General features: G+C 48.8%; 1 protein-coding gene across 2 annotated transcripts in view; it reads right to left on the bottom strand.

Moving 5' to 3' along the window:
* Nucleotides 1-16,929, bottom strand: part of CELF5 (CUGBP Elav-like family member 5) — an 81,977-nt gene that overhangs the window by 46,262 nt on the left and 18,786 nt on the right. For both annotated transcript variants that reach the window (XM_053372417.1, XM_053372418.1), the window contains exon 2: nt 16,438-16,520. In XM_053372417.1, coding sequence (XP_053228392.1) covers nt 16,438-16,520 — 83 coding nt within the window. The remainder of the gene's footprint in view (nt 1-16,437; nt 16,521-16,929) is intronic.

The raw sequence follows: 16,929 nt of genomic DNA, 5'->3' as shown, positions 1-16,929 counted from the left end.
GCAGAGCAAGCTCCTCAGGGTGGGTGTGCTGTGGCCTCTCCCCGCTTAAGAGATATCCTTCCTCCTCGTCTTTATTTACGATTTGATTTCCACCCTCAGGGGCTGCTTGAGACCAAACGGACGCCACCACTGTCTTCTATGTCCAGTTCTGGGCACCACAGTTCTGGGCACCACAGTTTCTCAAGCTGGAAGGTGTGCGAGAACAGCTCTTGCTGTCAGAAAGTTCTTCCTAATCTTTAGCCAGAATCTCCTTCTTTGTTGTTTGAATCCATTGGTTCAAGCCCTACCCTCCAGAGCAGCCGAAAACAAGCTTGCTCCCTCTTCCATGGGACAGCCCTTGAGATATTTGAAGATGGCTCTCATATCTCCTCTTCTCCAGGCTAAACAAACCCAACTCCTTCAACCGTTCCTCATCAAGGTTGGTTTCCTGACCCCAGCGCTTTTTTCCTAAAAAATAATAATGTATAGGGGTACAGTGGACGCCCAGGTTGAGAACGTGATCTGTGCGGGGTGCAAGTTCACAACCTGCAACGTTCGCAACCTGCAGCGCCGCGTCTGTGCACGTGCAGGTTGCGATTCGGCGCTTCTGCGCATGCGCAAAGCGCGATGTAGAGCTTCTGCGCATGCGTGACCGCCAAAACCTGGAAGTAACCTGTTCGGTACTTCTGGGTTTCGGCACGTCCGTAACCTGAAAAAACGCAAACTGAAGCGTCTGTAACCCGAGGTATGACTGTACTCTCATTTTGACTCAAGAAAACCACCATTTTGTAGTTCTAATCGGGAAAAATAAATACAGTAAATGGACAAAAGTACGAAGATTCACAAAATGTTTAGGGGTATGCGTACCCCTGTGTACCCCCAGAAAAAAAGCACTGCTTGACCCTCCATCATCTTGGTTGCCCAGGACCGGTCCACTGATGAGGCAGGACCAAGGCTGTTTAGGGCTTTAAAGGTCAGCACCAACACTTTGAATTGTGCTCGGAAACGTACTGGGAGCCAATGCAGATCTCTCAGGACTGGTGTTATGTGGTGCCAGTGGCTGCTCCCAGTCACCAGTCTAGTTGCCGCATTCTGAATTAATTGCAGTTTCCAGGTCACCTTCAAAGGTAGCCCCACGTAGAGCCCATTGCAGTAGTCCAAGTGGGAGATAACCAGAGCATGCACCACTCTGGCAAGACAGTCCGCAGGCAGGTAGGGTCTCAGCCTGCGTACCAGGTGGAGCTGGTAGACAGTTGCCCTGGACACAGAATTGACCTGTGCCTCCATGGACAGCTGTGAGTCCATCCATCCTCCAACTGCCTCCAGGCACTCACACAGGACCTTCACCGCCTTCACTGGCTCTGATTTAAAAGAGAGGTAGAGCTGGGTGTCATCTGCATACTGATGAACACCCAGCCCAATCCCTCAATGATCTCTCCCAGCGGCTGCATGTAGATATTAAAAAGCATGGGGGAGAGGAGAATCAGGCATGCAAATCATGCTCTAAATAAATAACTAAATGAGGTATTCAAAGGTTGAGCCAATGGAGCTGGGTGCCGAGGGAGCTTATCAGCCGGCCTGTCGTCTTGTCCAGGGTCAAAGTGACTGCCTCTGTTTATCTTCAAGGCCGGCTGCCATTGCATTACTGCCCATTGCTTTGTCAGGGGCGCCACTCTCAGCTCGAGAGAGGAGATGTCAGCACATTGCCATATTTTTATTTATAAAAATATCCTTGGCATTGTGGGCTTCCTCTGAGCATGTGCAGAGTCTTTTGCTATGAATCAGTCTCTCTCCCCCCCCCCCATATCCATAGAAAAAGGATCTTAGGGCAAAGTTGCCCCTGGACATATGCAGAATAGCTTTCTTGTTGTGAAGGGATCCTTTGTGTCACCTATCTTGTTACAGGGGGTTGGACTAGATGACGCATGGGGTCCCTTCTGTAAAAATAAATTTAAGGTCTTATATATATAATAAAAGGGACGCGTGTGGCGCTGTGGGTTAAACCACAGAGCCTAGGACATGCCGATCAGAAGGTCAGCGGTTCAAATCCCCGTGACGGGGTGAGCTCCCATTGCTCGGTCACTGCTCCTGCCAACCTAGAAGTTTGAAAGCAAGTCAAAGTGCAAGTAGATAAATAGGTACCACTGTGGCAGGAAGGGAAACGGCGTTTCCATGCGCTGCTCTGGTTCACCAGAAGCGGCTTAGTCCTGCTGGCCACATGACCCGGAAGCTGTACGCCGGCTCCCTCGGCCAATAAAGCGAGATGAGCGCCACAACCCCAGAGTCGGCCACGACTGAGCAACGGGAGCTCACCCCGTCGTGGGGATTCGAACCGCCGACCTTCTGATCGGCAAGCCCTAGGCTCTGGGGTCTTTGCTAATAAAATAAATGCATTTCTTCATCGCACAAACTTCAGCACAATCCTGTGATACGCATACTGCCTGGGATGATCATGAGTATATGTTTGATCTATACGCAAAACGGGACACGGGTGGCGCTGTGGGTTAAACCACAGAGCCTAGGACTTGCCGATCAGAAGGTCGCGGTTCGAATCCCCGCGACGGGGTGAGCTCCCGTTCCTCGGTCCCTGCTCCTGCCAACCTAGCAGTTTGAAAGCACACCAGTGCAAGTTGATAAATAGGTACCGCTCCGGCGGGAAGGTAAACGGTGTTTCCGTGCGCTGCTCTGGTTCGCCAGAAGCGGCTTAGTCATGCTGGCCACATGACCCGGAAGCTGTACGCCGGCTCCCTTGGCCAATAAAGCGAGATGAGCGCCACAACCCCAGAGTCGGCCACGACTGGACCTAATGGTCAGGGGTCCCTTTACCTTTTTTATATATAATAAACGTTCATAAATGTACCAACCAAGCACGTACATAGATCAGCACAGGAAAACCATCCGGAAACCCTTTCAGCACAGGAAAACCATCCGGAAACCCTTTTTTGACTCCTAAATTTAAATTTAAAATGTCTATATAAGGGCAAGCACACCTTTGTTCTGGGTCCTCCTCCTTTCCTGCGTTCAGGGGAGCACCCTGTTGCAACAGATCAATAAAGATCAGGCTGACTAGCTGCTTTGCTTCTCAATATTCTCTGGTTGGCCTCTGTTATTTTCTCCTACCGATGGAGAACCCATCTATATGGGCTCTTGGGTACCCCATAAGGTAAAAGGGGCAGATTTTGTTTACAGCATTTCCAACTCCACAATTCTATGACTCTATGAATCTGACGTGCTCTGCCTCACCCTTAAACCTTCCTTCCTAATGCCCCCTCAAATGCTGTTTTATCCAAGAGATGGTTTGGGGGACGGGGGTAAGATGGCAAAAAGGCACATAAGAGAGGGAAGAGAGTCCCACATTTTCGGCGCTCTACAACCCACCTGCTGCCACTGTGATCAAACCAGCACTACGACGGCGCATGCGTGAACATGCCGTCGCATCACAGCCACCAGCTTTGGTCTGCCTTCATGCACCACCAGCACTAGAAGGGCAAGTGCGCACTCAGCTGTGACAGCATGCACATGAATGCTACACTTCAAAAGGCAGCCACCAGCCCACACACTGCCTTCTTATGAAAGCCAGCACTAGGACAGCGTGCACGCAGACACACACACACGTTCTGCAACAACAAAACGCAGTCACCGCCCCATGTGCTATGACGAGACATGCGCTACGTTATGAAACACAACCACCGCCGGTGTGCAGCGTTAAAGCACAAACCGGCACTACGGCAGCACATGAACTCAAACACACACTCAGCGAGAACTACCGTATTTTTTGCTCTATAAGACTCACTTTTTCCCTCCTAAAAAGTAAGGGGAAATGTGTGTGCGTCTTATGGAGCGAATGCAGGCTACACAGCTATCCCAGAAGCCAGAACAGCAAGAGGGATTGCTGCTTTCGCTGCGCAGCAATCCCTTTTGCTGTTCTGGCTTCTGAGATTCAGAATATTTTTTTTCTTGTTTTCCTCCTCCAAAAACTAGGTGCGTCTTGTGGTCTGGTACGTCTTATAGAGCGAAAAATACGGTAAGTGCTGCCAACCTCCCACAAGACAGCACTGTGGTGGCAAAAGCATGTGCGTCGCACATACAAAGCTCGGGCCTCTGTCTTTCTACACAAACGCTCTAGGATGGGAAATACATGTGGCCCACAACTGCAAAACACAGCCGTTGCCCGGCGTTCCAGCTTAGCGCACAACGCCGACCCTATGGCAGCGTGGCAGCTACAACACAAAATGCAGCCTTCCCCGCGTTTGGGCTGGATGTGCAGAACCACAACGTGCAGAACCACAATGCGTGTGTGCCCCACAACTGCAGAACGAAGCCCGCCCCCAACACTGCCTTGGTGAAGATGGCAGCGCTATGACAGCACGCAGAGCCCCACAGTGCTGACTTTGGGCAAGGCAAGGACCGAGTGCAGCTCAAACGGGATATAAAATTGTCCTCTGTGGTCCAAACAGGCCATTGCAAGCCCATGTGCCGAGCGACTTTCTCTCCGCCTGCCCCTCCAGCCCCATAGCACACTGTAGGTTTGTGGCGCTCCAAAATAGATGCTCCAGCAGCTCTGGCTGGAGAGGAATCCAGCAGCATCGGGAGACGTTGCCATGGGAACCGTGAGTTAATTAAGGCCTACATGGAGCCGGTGAAGCCGGGGTGCGGAGAGGCCCTCTCATTACAGCGCAAATCAGCAGCCGCCTGTTCCTTGGGACAACAAAAGAACATTCAATTAGCAGAGACCTGCTTTGTCTGTAATTAAGAGTGCGGTTCTCCTCCGTCAGATCCTCTCTCTCGGCAGACAGGGTCGCCATATTTCAAATAGTCCAAACCAGGACTCCCCGAAAGTTGAGCTTTGATGTTTAGGGAAACCTAGGGTTGCCATACATTTCCCAGACATATCCGGAATACTGCAGCTGCGAGCAGCGTCAGGGCGGAAATCGGCGCAGTATTTTGCAATCGGCGAAATGTCTGGACGTGCAGCGGCCCAGTGTCGTTTTTGTCAATTTCCCGCAGAAATAGCGCAAAAAAAGTCCGATTTCTTTGCAAAAAAAGCTCAGTCCAAAAGGTGGTGGTTGTTTTTGACACAAAAACGCCAAATAAACGCAAGTTTTCGATTGACTGGCCTAAGATCCAGGACAAAGCTCCACCTTTCGGAAATCCCCCCCCAGACACCTGTGATGTAGGTATGGTGTTTGTGGGGGGTGGTCTTGGGTTACACCACTTCTGTGATGTATGTATGATGTATGGAGGGGTGGTCTGGAGCTCTGGGGCAGGGAATTTAAAATGTCTATATAAGGGCGGACACACCTGGGCTCTGGGTCCTCCTGCTCCCTCCTGCGTGTGGTGAGTGAGGACCCTGTTGCAACAGATCAATAGTAGCATCCGCACTGACTGGCTGCAGCTGTCCAGGTTTTCAGACGGGAACATCAGGGATTGAACCCAGACCCTTCTGCATGCAAAGCTGCGGCTCAGCTCTCCTCCCACTTGCTCACTGGGTGCTCTTTGGGTCAGCCTCGTGTTAAGTTGTGGGCGAGCATATCAGACGACACAGCAATTCTTCCAAAGCAGCTGGAACAGAACTGAACTGAGGAGCTCAGCCAGCCTGCTCATATAGAGCTCCACTAGAATGCAACAATAACCATTTTCTGTAACTAGCCAATCACTGAACGTCCCTTTCGATCCTTCATTTGCATAGAAACTATCCAATGACTGAACGTCCCTTTCGATCCTTCATTTGCATAACTATCTACACTATCCCCCTGCTGGCCCAGGGTGAGAACTTCAGCACATAACACCTCGCAGGGCTGTCGCGAGGATGAAACGGTGGCAATGGAAGCCCTGCGTCCTCCACTTAACTCCTTGGAGTAAGGGGAGCAGCGAAAACAACACAACTCACTCAGCAAATCAACATCCTGCAATGGTCCAAAAGTGCGGGACGGCTGGCTGTTTGCTCCAGGGAACTTCAGCACAGACAGAGACACACACACACTTAGTCCCCCTTGCATTTCAGAGCCAGCAGTCTCCCCAAATAGAAGAAGACACCTTCACCCCGGTATGGCTCCCCTTTATCACATACACAGCCCAACAAGACTCCATCAGGCAAGCCCTCCTTCCACCTGCCTTGCTCTACCCTCTAGTCTCTGCTTCCCAAAGTGTATTGTATTGTTTTATGTACTGTGGCTTGCCGTTGTTTTATTGATTATAGTTTAGATATTATTTATTGTAACCGTTGACTGGATTTCTTTTTAACTTTTATATGTTCATTTTTTTTATACTATTCTAATGATTGTTGAATGTTCTTTTTTGATGTAGGTTGCTTATTTTAAAGTTTTGTTTTATTATCACAATTTTGTATTGCATTAGATTGTTCTAGGTAAAGGTGAAGGGACCCCTGACCGTTAGGTTCAGTCATGGCCGACTCTAGGGTTCATCTCGCTTTACTGGCCGAGGGAGCTGGCGTACAGCTTCCGGGTCATGTGGCCAGCAGGACTAAGCCGCTTCTGGCGAACCAGAGCAGCGCACGGAAACACCGTTTACCTTCCCGCCGGAGCGGCACCTATTTATCTACTTGCACTTTGACTGCTTTCGAACTGCTAGGTTGGCAGGAGCAGGGACCGAGCAACGGGAGCTCACCCCATCGCGGGGATTCGAACCGCCAACCTTATGATCTGCATGTCCTAGGCTCTGTGGTTTAACCCACAGCGCCACCCGCGTCCCGTTTAGATTGTTATAAGATGTACCTTTTTCGTTTCTTCAGCTTGTAAACCGCCTTGCGTATTGTAAGATAGAAAGACGGTATACAAATTAAAATTGATGATGACAAAAATCCACCAACAACATACAAATCAATATGGCTAACCTGATCCAAAACACTCACCCACCCACCCCACTCACACATGAAAATAAAGACCACCACAGCCAACCACAAATGAACAACCACGCCCTAGGCCAACCCCAACCTCTCTCACCACCAAAGGAACACAAGCGAACAGCAGAGAACCTGCACAAGCGACGCTGACACCAAACCCCACATATATTAAGTAAAGTAGAAAGATCGCCACCTGACCCCCCCATCTCCCCCCACCTCTTTCCCCCTTTTCTTCCCAATGTCTCAACAAATGAAACTGATTTGTAAAAATGTTGCAATGGGGGGGGGGGATACGAGAGAGAGAGAGACATTGCACACACTTTTGTCAATCAAGACAATCTTTAATAATAATAAAAATTACTGTCCCTTTTCCCAATGAAAAAGATAAATAAAGAGTTTCTGCTCTTAACTTTAAAAAAAAGAACCAGCAGTCCCCAAGCTCTGCAATGTCAAAGCAGTGTCTGAAATTAGCCAGGTGCGTTTGGCGACTGGCGGGAGTCCAAGCGCAACCACCTGGAGATCTCTGGTTTGGCAGGTGGGCAATGGACATCTCCACCTGGCTGGCCCCTCCAGCTTTCTTACACAGGAAAGCAGAAGAGCTTATTTGTTGTGTTTAAATCCCACCTTTTCCCCCCAAGGAGTACCTGGTTCACAGCCCTCCTCAGCTAAGCTCTACAGTGACCCTGCAAGGTAGGTGAAGAGGCTGCGACGGGCTCTAAGGTCATGCAGTGAGCTTGATGGCAGAGTGGGCATTCAAACCCTGATCTCCCAGGTCCTTGTCCAACACTCTAACCACTACAGCACCCTGCCTTCCTAGAGTCTGTTACGGCTAAAATCTGGGTGCGGGGCTACTCTGCCACCCAGCTCGTCGGACTAAGTCCACGAGTCCCTGCAGAAGAAAATGAGCTCAGCCGGGCACAGGAGCAAACTGCAGAAGATCCAAGTTTATTGCGCAACAGGTTCAAGGCGAGATTGAACAGCGAGAAAGGGGTGACATGAACTTTTGAAACTCCCTCCATGTCCCAGAATACAGTGCAAAATACATCCCAGTTACATCATGAATACATTAAGGAGAGGTTGGGTTACACCGGATTAACATATGGAGGAGGGAATATGCAGAGCTGGAGATATGCGCAGATAAGCGCTTCCTGAGTGCCGGTGATGGGAAGACAATGGTCCATGTATGCATAGTCTGCCACCTGGCATTGCCCGGAGGAAAGGCTTGGCAGAGCACCTTACTTGAGGGATTATGGAGGACAGGGGAGGTGTCATAGAGTCCTAGAGAAATTGAGCAAATTGGCACGTTGATTTTCTATGGATTTTATAGATTTTAGTCCCTTTTGACATTGACAATTGGGAATAAATGGATATATTGTAGCGAAGAAGAAGGTGAAGAAGACATGCCCCCCCCCCTTCCGTAACAAGTCTTTCTGCTACAGGGCAGCTCTATAAATCAAGGAGGAGAAATAAATGCGGCAGCTAGACTGGTGACTGGGAGCGGCCGCCAAGACCACATAACACGGGTCTTGAATGTCCTACACTGGCTCCCAGGATGTTTCTGAGCACAATTCAAAGTGTTGGTGCTGACCTTTAAAGCCCTAAACGGCCTTGGCTCAGTATACCTGAAGGAGCGTCTCCACCCCATCGTTCACCCGGACACTGAGGTCCAGCTCCGAGGGCCTTCTGGCGGTTCCCTCACTGCGAGAAGCCAAGTTACAGGGAACCAGGCAGAGGGCCTTCTCAGTGGTGGCACCCGCCCTACCACCAGATGTAAAAGAGGGGAAAAAACTACCAGATTTTTAGATGACATCTGAAGGCAGCCCTGTTCAGGGAAGCTTTTAATGTTTAATAGACTATTGTATTTTAATATTCTGTTGGGAGCCGTCCAGAGTGGCTGGGGAAACCCAGCCAGATGGGCGGGGTATAAATAAATTATTATTATTATTATTATTATTATTATTATTATTATTATTATTATTTAGGGGGAAAGCCAAATGTCACTTAGAGAAGGTTCTGAAATACTTTCCTTAAAGCTTGAATTTTGTTTTATTCCAGATTGTTCAATCGGGTGTTTTAATGGGTTTAAAATCGCTTTGAGATTTTTTTCCTTTCACTGGGGGAAAAAAGGTACCTAGACATTTCATTGGGGCAACCTTAACCTAGGTTTAAGGTGCCATTTGGCGATTAGCTTATATATCTGAGTCAAAGTTAACCTTTCAACTGCTGAGGAGGAAAACCAGCCAGCCACGGGATATTAAGGAGCAGCGCAACTTTTGGGGTGGAAGCGAAAGGTCAGGTGAGCTACAGCTTCGTCAGCTCAAAGCAATGCATAGCACTGGCGTTTGAAAAACAAACTAAAAGGCAAAACAGCCAGGATATACTGGAAGCCAAGGGTATCGCCCAGATTCTCCCCGACTCTTCTTATAAGTCTTAGACGGCGCTCTCCTCTTACAGAATTTATCTTTAGGTGAGCGCTGGCGATGGCACATCTTGGCAGCTCCTGCCTTGGAAAAGCAATTCCTGAGGAGGGTTATTAACAACCTGCCATAATCGTACAGAGGAGAAGTTGAAATGTGAGATTCGAGGTGTTGGGGGGAGGCGGGTTTGTTTTGGGAAGGAGGCTGCTTTTTGATATTTCAGAGTGCGATCCGCCCCCCACATTCACATTCACCTTTCTTCCAAGCTGGGGCTAAAGGCATTTTTGTGTGTGTGTTTGGCCACCCTCTCTCTCTCTCTCTCTTAATTACACCTCACAGGGTTGTTGTGAAAACAAAGCGTGTGGGTGTCTTGCATTCTGCTGTGATAGGAATTTTATGGTCTTAGATATATGGCAACGTTCATAACCACACGTACATAGAACAACACAGGAAAGCCAACCTGGAACCATTTTCATTCCTAAACTGAGCAAATGTTTCTCTGCATGGTCAAAATGGAAAAGCCTCCCCATTGTCTCTTCCTTCACAAATCCTGTCTTAATCTGTCTTTGAATAAGGGTGTGAGCCTTATCATTACAAAAGACTGCCCAGGCTCCCCAAGAAATCCAATCAAGCAACCTGCCAGACAGGAAATAAAGCGACAGGAGAAAACAACATGCAAATGTTCTGTTTTAGACCGCATTATCTGAGGGGTGGGCTTAGGTTACACCCCTTCTGTGATGAATGCATAATGTTTCTGGGGGTGGTCTGGATCTAGAGGATGGGAATTTCAAAAGTCTTTATAAGCCCTTGCACAGCATTTTTGGGGGTCCTCTTCCTCTCCTGCGTGTGAGGGGAGCACCCTGTTGCAACAGATCAATAAAGATCAGGCTTACGAGCTGCTTTGCTTCTCAATATTCTCTGGTTGGCCTCTGTTATTTTCTCCTACCAATAGGGAACCTATGTAAGGACTCTATATGGGCTCTTGGATACCCCATAAGGGAAAAGGGCATATTTTTATTTACAACACTGCCTCCTAGCCCTTCTGCGAGCGGGCAGGAAGAAAACGGTAATCATTAATTTCTGCAAATCTACACTTTCCCTCTTTATAACACTGCAGGTGAAATACAAAATTTAAGGTCTTATATGGGTTAAACCACAGAGCCTCTTGGGCTTGCCGATCAGAAGGTCAGCGGTTTGAATCCCCGCGACGGGGTGAGCTCCCGTTGCTCGGTCCCAGCTCCTGCCAGCCTAGCAGTTCGAAAGCACACCAGTGCAAGTAGATAAATAGGTACCTCTCCAGAGGGAAGGTAAACAACGTTTCCGTGCGCTGCTCTGGTTCGCCAGAAGCGGTTTGGTCATGCTGGCCACATGACCCGGAAGCTGTACGCTGGCTCCCTCGGCCAATAAAGCGAGATGGGCGCCACAACCCCAGAGTCGGCCACGACTGGACCTAATGGTCAGGGGTCCCTTTACCTTTATATATAATAAATGTTCATAAATGTACCAACCAAGCACGTACATAGATCAGCACAGGAAAACCGACCTGAAACCATTTTGGCTCCCAAACTGACTAAATGTTTTCTCTGCAAGGAGGGAGGGGGTGAGGGAACCTTCCCATTGTCTCAGGAATTGGGAAATCACCATCTCAAAGGAATGGCCAGACTACCAGGAAAGGCAATCAGATAAGGCATTATCAGAAAACCTGGCAGAGAAGGAAAAACAACAACATTCAAATTTCTGTTGTAGACCGCCTTTTCTGTGATGTAGGTATGATGTATCTGGGGGGTGGTCTTGGGTTACACCCCTTCTGTGATGTATGTATGGTGTATGGAGGGGTGGTCTTGAGCTCCGGGGCAGGGAATTTAAAATGTCTATATAAGGGCTTGCACACCTTTGTTTGGTGTCTTCCTCCTTTCCTGCGTGTGAGGGGAGCACCCTGTTGCAACAGTTCAATAAAGATCAGGCTTACTAGCTGCTTTGCTTCTCAATATTCTCTGGTTGGCCTCTGTTATTTTGTCCTACCGATGGAGAACCTGCAAAGGACTCTATAAGGGCTCTTGTGTCCCCCATAAGGGAATAAGGGTATATTTTGTTTATTACACAGGGCAAAGGCCCACATTTAGAGAAAATCTCTTGCTTTTCTGTTCAAAGGAACAGCCATTCTGATTTTCAATTGCATAAAGTTGTTGCAGGCCCAGAAAGCTGTCTTATTATCAGGTTGGATTCATTGTCTGTGTTATAGATGGGGGTACTCCCCCTAAACCCTAGAAAGTAATAAATGGTAGGATCTTGATTATTTGGAGTATTGAAGGGAAGAATGCAGGCCAGTGGGGGAAAAATACAGGCTAAGCTTCCTTTTTGAAGCTAGAGCCTCACCTGGGAGACAGGTGTTAACATGACAAAATGTGTTGATGGCACATCTAAGAGAAATCTTGGTCCTGGACAGACAGAAAGTTGACAGGTCAGCTGGGTGTGAAGTCAGAGGAAAAGAGAGTCATCATCATCATCATCATCATCATCATCATCATCATAATATCTTTATTGTCATTGCCCCCTCTCAGGGACAACGAAATTACTTGACTGCTCCATAAAAACACTAATTAAAACAATACAGTATAGTACAGCAAGGAAGATTAGATGACTTTCAAAGTCCAGGCTTCCCATTCAGGGCCGAGATCGCTCTGGAGAAGAAGCTGTTCTTAAGACGGCTGGTTCTTGTCTTCATCGTCCTGTATCTCCGTCCCGACGGCAGGAGCTCGAAGAGACAGTGACCAGGATGCGATGGATCTTTTACTATGTCCAGTGCCTTCCTATGGCACCTTGTGGCATAAATCTGCTCTAAGGTGGAGAGTGGGCAGCCAACAATGCTCTCTGCTGCCTTAACAACTCTGCACAACCCCATCCTGTCCTGGGTAGTACAGCTTCCGTACCACACACATAAGCCATAAGTGAGCATGCTCTCAATGGCACAGTGATAGAAGGCAAGCAGCAGTTTCTGCGGAAGATGGTTTTTCCTTAGAATTCTCAAAAAGTACAGTCTCTGCTGCGCCTTCTTCACAAGCCCCCTTGTGTTGACACTCCAGGACAGATCCTCTTGTAATTCAATGCCCAAAAATCTGAACGTTAGAAAGGTGTGATGGGAAGAGGAAGGGAAGAAGAAAGAATGGGATCCATTTTGGGTAGGCTGGCTGAAGTCTGGCTGGGAAAGATGCCTTGGACTCCAGTGCTGCAGGGAACAAGCCCTATATTCCCTCCTAAAAGCTACAACAACCTCCATTGCATCTTCAGTTCTCCAAAGGAACACAGACCCTAGACGACTGTCTGGAACCCTCTGCTTAGAATCTTGCTACTGCTCAGCAGAGAGAGGGGTGGGGGGGCACCCAACTTTTGCAGCATCTATTTACTCCCATGTTGCCTACAGCAGAGTTCCCTGACCATTGGGTGAAGCTGTCTGGGGAGCTGATGGGAATTGTACTCCCATCCACTCACCCATCCGGCCAAGGCTGGTCTTTTGGCGGTGGTAGTTTTCCAGGTTCTGAGGCAGAGAAAGCTCCCTTGCTATTCTTGGTATTGCAAAGAGGTGCGGTGTTGTAAATATAAATATAAAGGTAAAGGGACCCCTGACCATTAGGTCCAGTTGTGGCCAACTCTGGGGTTGCGGCGCTCATCTCGCTTTATTGGCCGAGGGAGCCGGCGTACAGCTTCCGGGTCATGTGGCCAGCAGGACTAAGCCGCTTCTGGCGAACCAGAGCAGCACACGGAAACGCCGTTTACCTTCCCGCCAGAGCGGTACCTATTTATCTACTTGCACTTTGACGTGCTTTCGAACTGCTAGGTTGGCAGGAGCTGGGACCGAGCAACGGGAGCTCACCCCGTCGTGGGGATTCAAACCACCAACCTTCTGATCGGCAAGTCCTAGGCTCTGTGGTTTAACCCACAGCACCATCCTGTTATATTTGTGGTATCAAAATGTTTTGCATTTGAGATTGTGTTGCCGCTTTGTTGTGAAATTGTTTTTGCAGTGTTTGGGTTTCAAGACGCATTCCTGCATTCCCTTTCTGTGAGATGTTTTGAGCACAATTCTTTTTGTGGAAAAGCAACGTACAAATAAAATAAGGAAGGAAGGAAGGAAGGAAGGAAGGAAGGAAGGAAGGAAGGAAGGAAGGAAGGGGGATAGTTTGATTTCATATATTTCCCGCCAGGTGTTGCTGGACTCCCAACTCTTGTCATCCCTGACTAGAGAAGGGCAAACCTGTTTTTGGTTCCCTTCCATTTCCATTTCTCCCCAGTGCTAAATTCGGTCTGCATAGACATCTCTGCTTGCCCTGAATCCAGCGTTTGACATTAGCCACAATCCATAGGATTCTTGAGAAAACACTCTCGGCTCGTGTGCTTTCCCCCAAGGCAGCTTCCGTCCGATTTGAAAATGCAGTTAAGTTGAGGTGTGTCCATTTCAGGCAGCCATCAGGCATGCGCAGAGGACAGCTTCTGCGGAATCAGAGTTTGGCGCAGGGAAACCAAACAAGTCGTGGGCATTGGGTCAAGACCTCCTCACTATCTCTCTGGTGTGCACAGCAAAGTAAGAGATGTAGTGCTGGGAGAAGCATCCTCCACTGCCAATATGTACATGGTCTCAATGTGCCACATTTCTGCATTCGTTTGTGATGGATATACAGTCATATCTCGGGTTACAGACTCTTTGGGTTGCACATTTTCGGGTTGGGCACCTCGCCGAACCCGGAAATACCGGAACAGGTCGTGCATGCGCAGAAGCGCTAAATCACACTTTTCACATGCGCAGAAGCACCAAATCGCAACCCACGCGTGCGCAGAGGTGGTACTGTGGGTTGCGAACGTGCCTCCCACATGGATCACATTCGCAACCCGAGCGTCCACTGTACAGTCAGGGGCATACAAATTGGGGGGGGTCTGCCCCGGGTGCCACTCATGGGGGTGACAAGATGGCCCCTGCCTCCCCCTAGCTACAGAGTGGCCGAGGGCACAGGCAGTCCGTATGGGCACCGCTCACACGGTGTCCGTACGGGCTGCTGCTCTTGTGCGCTGTTCATACTCGCATCCGTACAGGATGCTGCACATGCGTAGTCTGTACGGACGTTGCGCATGCGCCATCGGGCGGTTCGCCCTGCCCTTCGGTGTCCCGCCCTGGGTGCCAGAGAGGGTTCCTCCGCCACTGTATATAGTTGTATCTTGGAAGTCGAACAGAATCCGTTCCATAAGTCTGTGCGACTTCCAAAACGTCCGGAAACCAAAGCGCGGCTTCCAATTGACTGCAGGAAACTCCTGCAGCCAATCGGAAGCCACAGAGGACGTTCAGGTTCCAAAGAACATTCGCAAACCGGAACACTCACTTCCGGCTTTGAAGCATTCAGGAGCCAAAACGTCCAAGTATCAAGGCATTTGGGATCCAAGGTACGTACGACTATACATTTTAAAAAACAAATCCTCACGGAAACTTGTCAAGCGTTTCTCCTAATGCACACATATTTTTGCACACAATTTCTTCTAATATTGTGTGTTTTTTGTAGGTTATTTTCAACAACGTATGCATTTTTTAAATGCCCTCTTTCCCCCTTAAAGCAGTTCCGATGCAATTATTTCGCTTGGAGCGCTTTGTCGCAGAATTCAGATACAGTGGTACCTGCACAGGTTACATACGCTTCAGGTTACAGACTCCGCTAACCCAGAAATATCGCTTCAGGTTAAGAACTTTGCTTCAGGATGAGAACAGAACTCGTGCTCCGGCGGCGTGGTGGCAGCAGGAGGCCCCATTAGCTAAAATGGTGCTTCAGGTTAAGAACAGTTTCAGGTTAAGTATGGACCTCCAGAACGAATTAAGTTCTTAACCCGAGGCACCACTGTAACTGTAAATTTGGAAGCATATCAGTTTGCATAGGTTTGCAAACTATGAAGGTGTCTGTTCTGATGTGAACTAAACCGGATTTTCTTCCTCATATGTGTTCGAACAAATATGTCACTGGTTGGAAATTAAGCAAGAAACTGGAGATTTCAGCTCAGTGCTGGCAGACTCCTAGCTGGAGTCTAGCAGCATCAGGGTGTGGGCACAGGTCTGTTTATTGCAGCCAAACCAACAATTTATGCTTTGCCAGGTGGGCACATGAAGGGGCTGATGCTCACAGAGCTTTCCTGTAAAATTTGCTTCAGAGAACTCTGGACGTCACTTCCTTTGTCTTCCTTGGCCAGCAGCTATAACATCTCTCTCTTTCTTCATCATGCCTCCAAGCTGAGCACACATGTGCATGTCCGAGCTTTGCAGCTCAGACACCATATCGAACTTCCATTTCGCACTTTAGTAACGCGGGTGGTGCTGTAGGACTTGCCGATCAGAAGGTCGGTGGTTCGAATCCCCGCAACGGGGTGAGCTCCCGTTGCTCGGTCCCTGCTCCTGCCAACCTAGCAGTTCGAAAGCACCTCAAAGTGCAAGTAGATAAATAGGTACCACTCCGGCGGGAAGGTAAACGGCGTTTCCGTGCGCTGCTCTGGTTCGCCAGAAGCGGCTTAGTCATGCTGGCCACATGACCCGGAAGCTGTACGCCGGCTCCCTTGGCCAGTAAAGCGAGATGAGCGCCGCAACCCCAGAGTCGGCCACGACTGGACCTAATGGTCAAGGGTCCCTTTACCTTTACTTTTAACTTAGATATAAACCTGCCTTGATTTAGCACCTAGGACTGCTGCTACTTCAAGGCCTCGGTTATGTAAGTAAACACTACTTTTACTTCTTCGCAGAACAGTGCGTGTGTGTGTGTGTGTGAGAGAGAGAGAGAGAGAGGTTGTTCTTTTTAATGGGGAGAAAGGGGGAAATACCAGGGAAAATCCTGGATTATTGCTTCTAGAAGGTTAAATTAACCTTGTCTTAGCTTCCACGTTTAAGCTGCAAAGGATGGTATTCTGCTGATCTCAGTCACATGTGCAACGAAAGATGATAACCAAATAATATATCCTCTCCCAGTGCCTAAATCCACTCCTACTCCCCCCCCCCCGGCCCCTTTAAGCATTCACACACTTACTGGAAGGCACAGACTGACATTTGATTTCTCACTTCAAGGCAAGGTGCGAAACTGCGCTTCTCTGAGCGAAATACACCTCTATTGAGGAGCCTCCGGAGCCGACCCACAGCGATTCCAAACAGCCAAGACTTACCCCAGGGAGTGTCTTCTGTTCATGTAGCGCTGTCTGAGCTTTGATGGCCGAATCTCGGGCGCAGTACGTAAGGAAGGCGCAACCTGCAACAGAGAGGGCGTGCACTGGTATCAAACACGTGAACATGTATGAGCAGAATGCACGCTTATACGCATGAATGCACCAAATGTACTTCATGCGCTGTTACATTAAGGGCTCTCACTCCCTTCTCTGCCCCACTCAAATACACACACACACCAATTCCATGCACATTTTTTACCAAGAGCAGGCACAGCAATCCTGTCACCTTGTCGCATTTCCTGTGGGAGAAGTACAGGATCAAGTGGGGAGATTAAGGGGTTTAAGAACACAAGTTGAGCTGTGGGAAGGCAAGGCCAGTGTGCAGCAGCTGTAAAAATTTTAAAAAGGCAAGTTCCATGCTAGCGATCATTAGGAAAGGGGTTTAAAATATGGTAGCAAGGAACTGGAAAAGCGAAAAGACTCCTACTATAA

This window comes from Podarcis raffonei, chromosome 18, assembly GCF_027172205.1.
Source record: "Podarcis raffonei isolate rPodRaf1 chromosome 18, rPodRaf1.pri, whole genome shotgun sequence".
In the NCBI taxonomy this organism is placed as follows: domain Eukaryota; kingdom Metazoa; phylum Chordata; class Lepidosauria; order Squamata; family Lacertidae; genus Podarcis; species Podarcis raffonei.
The sequence above is the reverse complement of the archived record's forward strand: the minus strand, read 5'-3'. Positions and strand labels throughout refer to the sequence as shown.